Source organism: Antechinus flavipes, chromosome 1 (assembly GCF_016432865.1).
Source record: "Antechinus flavipes isolate AdamAnt ecotype Samford, QLD, Australia chromosome 1, AdamAnt_v2, whole genome shotgun sequence".
NCBI lineage: Eukaryota > Metazoa > Chordata > Mammalia > Dasyuromorphia > Dasyuridae > Antechinus > Antechinus flavipes.
Window position 1 is genome coordinate 535,845,757 of NC_067398.1, and position 9,942 is coordinate 535,855,698.

The window sequence follows — 9,942 nt, forward strand, 5'->3', positions numbered from 1 at the left end:
TTCTTTCTAGCTATTTTCTTTTGACATGAAAACTGGATCTTGGCTATGACATTACTGGAAGTTTTCATTATGGAGTTTCTTTCAGGAGGTGACAGTAGATCTTTATTTTTACTTTGGTTCTGATAAATCTGAACAATTTATGATTTCTTGAATATAGTATCAAAGTTTTGTGGGGATTTTTGGTCATGGTTTTAAACTATACCAAGACTTAGAATTGTGTGTGCATTCATGTGATGTACACATTATATCATGCATCATATTTCTTAGATAAGGATTATTCAAGTTATATAGAACACACACATATGTGCATATATACATAACAAGATTTTTTAAAAATCAAATTATGAGTTGTTCCTTAAGAAATTTATCTTTGCCAGTGTAATTCATACTGGATTGTATGCATTGTTATTTCTGATTCTTTCTTGTCCAATCTATTCCATTGGCTTTGATATTTTCATTGGCATAGTATTAAATCTGTAAATTAACTTTGATCATCATTTTAATTACATTGGCATGGTCTTGGCATGAGCATTGAATATTACTTCAGCTATTTAAGTTATTCTTTATTTCTTTAAGGAGAACTTTGTAATTCAATTTATACATGTTTTACGTGCTTTGATAGATTTTCTTATTAGATAGAAAGACTGTTCATTTTGAGAATTTATTTTGTAATTTGAAATTTTATTGAATTATTGTCTCAAATTAGTATCTTTTTTGATTCCCTAGAATTTTCTAAATAAATATTTTAAATCTCCTTTTTGCCTGTCTTTATCCTTTAATTTCTTTCTCATTTTATTGTTAATGCTACCCTTAATCACTAAATGGATGAGGCCACAATCAAACTGAGACCTGTTGAAAACCTTAGGCTACTTAAAATGATCAAGGTCTCTCATTGCATCCAGGGCCATTTTCTCCCATCTTGATCTATATCTGGCACTGGACCCAGATGGCTCTGGAGGGAAAAGTGAGACAGATGATCTTGCATAGTTCTCCTTCACTTAAATCCAATTCACTTGCATGTCATGGCATCATCTTCCTGATGCCATGACCATCTTCAAGAACAAAGGAGAAACTTCATTTTAAGACCTTAAATCATAAATATAAAAGATATCTTTAATTGCTATATTATTAGGAAAGTTTCTATTGTATCCCTATTAAGACTTAATTATATTTTTTAAAAAGGTCCATCCATGATTATATTTTGTAGATTTTTAGAGTAAATGAATACCTTATTTTCTCAAAAGGTTTTTCTTTATCTACAGATGTGATTTTGAAGACTGTGGTTTTTAATGAGTATGTTTTTTCCAAATTTTGAACCATCCCTACATTTTTGGCATAAATCTAACACGATCATGATTAACAATTTTTTGGATGAATCCTTGTAACTAATATAACAGTTCTACTTCCCATTTCTTTTATTTCTAAAGAATGGATTATGTAAAATCTATTAGTTTGGGTACTTTCTATCTTTGAAATTATGCCTCTATTTCTTTTCTGTTCTTGTATTTTTGTTAGTGTATAATTGAAAATAGTAGGTTCAGGAAATTATTTTTTTCATGTTTTACTTATTGCATCTTGTTCTTTTGCTATTTTGTTGATCTAATTTTCTGCCTTCTTTTTAACCAAGTTGGCTAAAGGTCTATTCATTTTGTTAGTCTTTTCAAAGGACTAGTTTTATTTTTATCATTTTTTGGGCTAATTTATCTATTTCTTTCTTAATTTTCAGTATCTCTTCTTCTGTGCTTATTTTAGTTTCTTTTCTTTTTTTTATTTTGGATTTCTGGTTTGTAAAAATGACTCCTTCTCCATTCAGTTAACTTATGCTTATAGAGAGAGAATTTTTCTTTAAGTAGTCCTAAACTGCAACTTGAAATTTTGATATATTGTTTAATCATTTCAATTTTCTTTCACAAAATCATTTTTTCTGTGATTTGTTCTTGACTCACTCATTATTTAGGATTTCACTGTTAAGTGACCATTTGGATCATCTTTGGTTTGTACTCCTAGAATGAATTTTAATTTATTCCATTTTGGCCTTTAAAGGATATTTACTGTTATAACACACAGAAGTTGCATATATAAAAAATTTTTTTTATTGTCCATTTAAAAGATGCCCTAAGTCTCTTAGCTCTAGCTTTTCTATTCAATTCTACATTTTCCCTTTTATCTTTCCATGAGATTTGTCAAAAATTAAGAGGGACATTAAAATCTCCTGCTGGTACTATATAATCCATGTTTTCTTGGAATGCAGTTAGTTTTTCCTTTGTGAATTTAGATGCTAAGGCATATAGAATATGTATATTTACAATTGATGTTGGTTTGTCTATGGTTCTTTTCAACATGATGTAGTTTCCTACTTTTATTTTTTTTATATTGAATTAGTTTTTACTTTGATAGTATGCCTCCAGTTCCTACCTTTTAAGAATTAGTAAATATTGTTCCAGTTCATTTTTATTCTGTATGTCTTTGCTTTTTAGGTATGTTTCATATAAGCAACAGATTATGGGGTTTTATTTTCTTGCCCAATCCTGTCACTTAAAAAAAATTGGACTCATAATCCATTTTTTTCTTGTATATTTTATTTTATAATAACTTTATATTGACAGAATCCACGCCAGAGTAATTTTTTACAACATTATCCCTTGTACTCGCTTCTGTTCCGATTTTTCCCCTCCCTCCCTTCACCCCCTCCCCTAGATGGCAAGCAGTCCTATATATGTTAGATATGTTGCAGTATATCCTAAATACAATATATGTTTGCAGAACCGAACAGTTCTCTTGTTGCACAGGGATCATAATCCATTTTCAATTAACATTATGAGAATTACGTTTACATTTTCTTTCATTTGTCTAAAAACTTTGTTTTTTCTGAATAAGTATTTTTTTGTTATTATCCCTCTTTCTATATAAAAAGTTTTTTTCTCATTTTTTTGGTCTAATCTACTCAAAGCAATCCTTTTCCTTCAGCCTCTTCCCCTTAGCCTCAAGTTTCCCCTTTGCTGTTTGTCACCCCTTATCCTAGTTTTAGAGTTTTAATTTTTGAGTAAAATTGCTCTTCTCTCCTTCATTTTGTTTTTTTTTCTCACACCTTATTCTAAAAATAATTTCCCCTCTTTTCTTTGCTAGTCTAGATTTTAATCTTTTGATCCATAGTCTATGTTTTATTTGGTCCTTTTATCTCTGTATTTCTCATGGAATTAAAACTTCCACTCTCTTGCCAAGTCCTTCCTCCATTTTGGTTGTCCTTCACTCTTAGAAATATCAATTATTACAGGAAATGAAGGGGATAGAAATACTGCCACATGGTAGATATGCTTATATGTACCCAACTGTACATTTATTTCACCCAAAGATCATTTTCTTTCCACACTGCCAGGTATTCTCTGAGTTCAAACCTTCTGGATGTTAACTGTCCAAAGGTATGCTAATTCTCTTTTTCCTGAGGTATAGTTCCACCTATAGAAACACACTTTCAGAGACAGTGGTCTCTATAAGCACCAAATGTCTGCAGATTATACCCACTTAGCCCGCCATCTCCTATTAGATACTGTTTTTCCTCTCCCTTGGGAATTATTAAGCAGGATCCTTCTTCCTACTACTCCTAATGAGATGTTGCCTTTTCTTTCCCTGTTTCAATTGCTTTGTTTGCCACTATCTATTCTCTCATATTCCCAGCTCTTTTAGGATCTATCACATATTTCCTCTATTTTCTTTCTCCTTATGTACACTCCCATCCTCTCCTCTTCTCCATGCAGTTTAGTTCCACCAAAGACACTGTTTAACTGATACATTCTTGCAGTTTCTAGATGATGTAGAATAATCCTGTGCTATTCAAATTTCCTTTATGTTATATTTGAAAGTCCTTAATTAGCATTTTGTTTTCTATTTTCAGAAGCTTGGGGCAATTTTCTTTTATTATTTCTTGCATTATAGTGATCACTTTTTTTTTTTTTTTTGGTTACACTCTTCTGGGAGAACTATCCTTTATTTGTTCACATCCAAGTTTTCTGAGTTTTCTTCTTAAGAACTCTGGCAATTCCAGTCTTTTCTCATATTCCCCACTATGGATCATTTTCTGACTCACTGCCCTTTAATGGAAGTTCACTTGAGAACTAGTCCCCTCCATGTTAGGAAATTTTTGCCTATTTTAATCCCTGCTTCAAGTTGATTTCTAGGGGACTAGAACTAGTCCCAACTGGATACCAGCCTTGTTTCCTTAAGGTCTAGTGAAACTCCATCATACCTTCCTGAAACTCCTCTCTTCTTCCATCTATTGCCTCTCCATCCTACATACCAATCTTTAATTTTCTAACTGAGTGTTGCAGTACAGAAAATGTGCTGGCTGCCCCTCCAGGCTGAGTATGTCTGCTTTCCTATAGCCACATCTCCACCTGGGAAGCAGAGAATTAAGTTCTGTTGTTTGTTGCTAGAGAATGATGGAATGATGCCAGAGGGCTCTGCTGGTTAAGATCATAGCTTCAGCAGGGAAACAATTGAATGAATCCCAAAACACAACTCCAGGGCTGGTGATATGGTCCTGCTAGTGAATAGAAGGGAGTGAGAAAGTTTATAGAGTAAGCATATTAAGGATTACCCTTTTGTGCTGTTAATTCAATAGGCTGTTAGCTTGGTATCTTAACCTGTAGAGATAGCTGCAATTAGTTTACCTCTTACACATAAATATAATTTTGAAGAGTTGTGAAAGGTTATGGATATAAAATAAAATATCAAGTCTTCTACCTTATTGATTACATGACCTGAAACTCTTCTAGGATATATTATTTTCTGATTTGGTGCCTTTTTAATATTACTGCTGAAATATATGTTATAGAGCTTGAATCTTCTGTACTTTTTTGCAAAGGCATCTTAGCCTTCTGTGTATTATATTTCATCTGTAATTTTAACATTAAATTTAATTTTACATGCTATATCTAGCTATTTGCCCAAGCCCAATTTTGCAATGTTCCAACTACTCGGGATATACCTGAAATCCTCTTACTCTTCAAAAAATAAAATTAATAGTACAATTCTTTATGGAAAGGTTGTGTCAATTATACCTTCTGGTTTAATTCATTATCTCTAATCTTCCCTAGATACTCCATTATAAATGGAGTTATTATTATTAGACTACAACATCTTTGAAGTCATAAGCTGCCTCAATTTTTGTATTTGTATCCTTAGCACTTAATTTATACCTGGTATGTAAAAGGCATTTAAAGGATTTATAATTCCCTCATTTATTAAAAAAAAAAAATACATTTTTAAAAAAACCTGTAACATTTAACTTAAAAAAAAAAAACCCAACCCCTCAAACTTAGCCCAAAAAAACTTCAATGACTAATCTAAGACTATACAGGTAGTGTCAGAACCAGCATTCAAAACCAAATTCTGACTCCAATCCTCTTCCTCCAAGAAGATATTTGTCTGGGTATGGAGACACATATCTATAATCTTTGCTCCTGGGGAGGCTGAGGCTAATAGCAGTTATCTATTTGTTTCCAGAACATTTTTCTTCCTTTCACAAAGGATTCTATATTCGGATTAGTCTTCCTTTTTACCTAAACTTCTATCCTTATACAAGAGGATTTTGACCTACATTTTGATATTCCTTCAATTATTCTAACCTTCCAATTCCTCAGTCTCAGTTCTCTATTGGAATAATCACAGCCTTGACCTTACCATCATAGAGAAGTGTTCTACTTAAAAGATCAAAAACTCCATAATTCATGTAACTGAATAACTTCCTATAATTACATATCTCTCTAATCTTTACTTCTCCTAAACTTATTCTTCATTGTCTATGGCATCTCTATTCTCTCCATCCTTAAGCATTTTCTTAGGCTATCATCCCTGTTCTAACCTCTAGTTCTTCTTTTCCCTAAATTCATTCTATAATTCACTAATTCAACTACATACTATCCTCCACTCTTAAATCTTATATCCCTCCCCACTTCCACAATCTACTTTCATGTCTATTAACCCTAACCTTTGAATTATTCCAAGCAGCCATCTTTTCTATTACGATTTACATATTGCTAGATGAATGGAGTTAGAAAATCTGTCTCCAAACTCAATAATCTTATTGCTCTTATATCAACAGAGCATTCTCTTTACTTCTCCTTAATAATCTCTCCCATTCTCTACATAGATATTCCAAACTTCTCAAACTTTATCCATCCTCTCATACTTTACTAAGAAAATTAAGGCCATTTGTCCTGAATGCTTTCATCTCCCTTTGTCTACATCTTAAAACCTTCTGATATCATCTTCCATTCTCTTTCTTTACTTAAGTCCTTAAACAAATATGTGGCTAGTCTCAACAAGGCCTTAGTGTCTATACCACTTCCCACTTTCTTCAGTAGACAGCCCTCACATCATCTCTTCCTCTTTTTCTCCCTTTCCTGATCTGTTGGTTTCTTTCTTGCTGAATGTTCAAATATTCCTCAAATGGAAAAATACTCCCACTAGGTCCTATTCAAACCATAACTATATGTCTTCCCTTTCACAGCCAAACTACTAGAAAAGCTGTCTGTATCTGTTGCCTTTCAATCATTCCTCAATCTTTTGCAATCTGGCTTGCAAACCTCAGCTGAAACGTCTGTTCTCAGTAATCTCTTAATTGTCAAATCTGATAGCCTCTTTTCCTTCCTCATACTTCATGACTTCTCCAAAGTATCTAACATTGTTGGCTCCTCCTAAATACTCTTGCCTCACTAGGTTTTCCTTTGTTTTCCTTTGATTTCCCCCTTTACCTATATAACCATTGTATGACTGCTAATTCATCTATCATATCATGCTTCCTAACTTGTACATTCCTTCATTGATATGTATTTAACTATCTCCTATTTTGTATATATGCATATATATACGTGTGTGTAAGCTGTATGTACATCTATAGGTACATGTCATCTTCCCCACTAGAATAACAGCTCCTTGAGAATAGGAATTTTCTCATTCTTTGCATCAAGATCACCTAACACAGTGTCTAGCATACAGTATAGATTTCTTGTTGATGACCTTCATTTTACTGAAGCCTAGGGAGCTTCAATGGTTTGACTTGTAGAGTAATTAAATAAAAGTAACAAAGGCCGAGTTTTAACCAGATCTTTTGATTTTAAGTTTCCTTCTTTTTTTTTTTTTTAAACTCAAGTGGCACTATCAATCAAATAAACAAGACAATCAGATAACTCACTACCAGGAGTATCGTTTTAGGAAATTACAAGGTTACGAGTGAGTTAATATTTTCCCTATCTAGACCCTGTATTTTAATCCCCTCTCCTCCTATTCTTTAGGAAAGTCCTAATTCTTTCAGTTCCATCTTTTAATTTGCCTTTCTTTGAATCTCTTACAACAACTCATCATTAAGCGTGACACTTTAAGGTTTACTCACCAAACCTGTAAGTAGTAAAAGTCTATTACAATCTTTTTTTAATGAGCAAATGACACGGAAAGATGATGTGACAGGTCAGAAAGGTTAGGAGTAAGTATCCCTAGAGTTGCTGATTGCAAATATTGTAGTTGGGTGCAAGAATCTGTGCATATTTAACAGCATAGTTCCAATACTCTTTCTGAAAACGCACTGCGACAATAAGGAACTGGCTACCAAAGCAAACTTCAACAGTACATCGGCACTGAAAAGGCTGCTGGAGAGAGGAGAGAGAGAGGGGGAAAGGAAAAAAGGGAGAGGGAAAGGGAGAAAGGAGGCGGGGGGTGGGGTGAGGGAGGGGCGGCAAGAAGGGAAAGAGAAAGAAAGGGACGGGATGGTAAATTCCCTTGCAGATGTGATATTCCAGGGTTTCTTCTCCTGCCCACCTTGCCTGCAGTCTTCCGATGCTCCGGCGAGTTGGGTCTCGCATGCAAAACTGCAGAGCTCTAGCTGGCGGACTTCTTGGAAGCCGCGAAGGGTCAATGGCACGACCTCGAGCCCAGCGCAGGTTGCCTTCAGGAGGAAGCGCGAAATGCATGTACACTTCCGCAGTTGGTGTCTTCGAGGCGGCAAAGAGCCACGTGCTGCGCTCCTCGCGCCGGTGGCGGTTGCTCCTTATTGGGATGCCCGGGCGATAAAGACTGGAGGAAGCGAAGAAAGGAGAAAGTGAGCGTCGGAGCTGAAAACTTGAGCTGGAAAAATAAAATGTCTCCGGCCGGCAGCCCGAGGGGAGCACTGCGCGACCGCAAGTATTTGTAACCTCGGAGCACCACCCGCAGACTCGCGGCAGTGGGGCTCCACCGCACAACGCACCAATTGGCGGAGCAGAGGCGGACGCACCAACGGAAGTGATGTACTTGAAGGAGGCGGGGAATAGCCCGGGGCGGGGCTGTTTTTATCGGGTGTCAGATACCCCTGTGGTTGAACCTAGTTCATCCGTTCCTTCTCGTTTGTTTTGGAAATAGGCGGTCATGACCTTGCTTTATTTCCTCTGTTTTCCTTCCTTTCGTTTTCCCTGGAATGACAGCAATGGGAATACCTGCCTGAGGGAGGGAGAGGCGAGGGCAGGAGGAGCGAACTAGGGGAAAGGGGAATATGCGGTGGGGCGCTGCTGCGCTGACCCGAGTTGCTGCCGCCGTGAAGTTGGCTCCCCAGTAAAAGGCAAAAATTTAGAATGTAGCTTCATGTGTGTTTATGGTCCTCTGGCCCCACGGTGTATGATGTAGTTAGAGATAGATAACTGGAGGCAGGAAGACATGTTAAAAAGCGGCCTCAGTCTTATAATTCTGGGCCCAATATCTTGCACACCAAATAGGCCATTCAGGAAAGGAAAATTCAGCACCCCGTCCTCCCTTAAGAACAATCTTAAGCCTATGGACATCTTCCTAAAATAATTGGTATTAAAGTTTAATTTTAAATACACAAAACACATAGTTATATAGAAAACCAATAAAATAGTTATCTGAATATTAAAAAATAAAACAAGGTGAAAGATGCCAGGTTAAGAATTTCTGCCCTAGTTGAAAAATGGCCAAAACTAACCCACAGAATGTGACCTTTATAACTAGCCAGGGAAATTGATCACATGCACATTGGTCATATGACAATTTCCCAATTAAAGTCTCATTCCAGAAAATGAAAAGATTGTAAAGAAATTCTATTAGCTTCCTTGCCTAAGAGATCACAGCAAATCATAAATTTTAGAATTGAGTTAATCTGTGAGTTTTGAGGTAGTTAATTAGTAGCAGGATTAATGTTATTTTTATATTTAATTTTTTCTTCTTCAGCTTATTCATTTGCGTTGGAGTTCCTATAATTTCAAGCATTTATTCACCTTTGTCTTAGGACTTAGAATCTCCTTTTTCTTAAAAACAGCAACTAAAGAGTTAGGGCTTTTTTTTTTTTTTTTTTTTTTTAGTGTGTGATTCAAGACATTTATTTCACTGATTAAATGGTTGGTAATAAAAAATGTACCTTTCATGCATTAAAGAAAGAGCAGTGTTACTTTTTAATCTCTCTCTCACACACACACATTTGCCACATAATAGGCTATAGTTGCAAATCATTCCCTCTTATAATCATTACTAGAAAATCCCTTCTTGGGGGCAGCTAGATGGTATAGTAGATAGAATACCAGCCCTGAAGCCAAGAGGACCTGAGTTCAAATTTGAACTCAGACACTTAACTCTAACTAGCTATGTGACCTTAGGCAAGTCACTTAACCCCAATTGCCTCGAAAGAAAAAAGAAAATCTTTTCTTGTATATAAATCTATTTTCTTATTTTTTCCAACTTATTTTCCTCTCTGAATAAAGCGTTGCAGGTTCAAAAACATAAATGGCATCTTTAAGAACTCTGAAATTCTTGAGACAATTTCATCAAAAGGTAATTTCTTTTTTTTTTTTAATTAAGTCATTTTACAAGTAGGAAATTTTAAAAGTTAATTTCTAACTCCAAACTTCAGGTTACAGTCAACAGAATTCTATTAAAAATATCTCAGTTATCATTCAATTAAGC

The 9,942-nt window shown here is 35.1% G+C and overlaps 1 protein-coding gene across 1 annotated transcript in view; it reads right to left on the reverse strand.

Moving 5' to 3' along the window:
* LOC127547192 (uncharacterized) overlaps positions 1 to 8,612 on the reverse strand; it is a 30,251-nt gene extending 21,639 nt beyond the window's left edge. The window contains exons 1-2 of the mRNA XM_051974008.1: positions 8,526 to 8,612; positions 7,813 to 8,315 (exon numbers count right to left, since the gene is read on the reverse strand). Of these exons, the coding sequence (XP_051829968.1) occupies positions 7,813 to 8,315; positions 8,526 to 8,612 (590 nt within the window). The remainder of the gene's footprint in view (positions 1 to 7,812; positions 8,316 to 8,525) is intronic.
* Between the last annotated feature and the right edge of the window lie 1,330 nt (positions 8,613 to 9,942).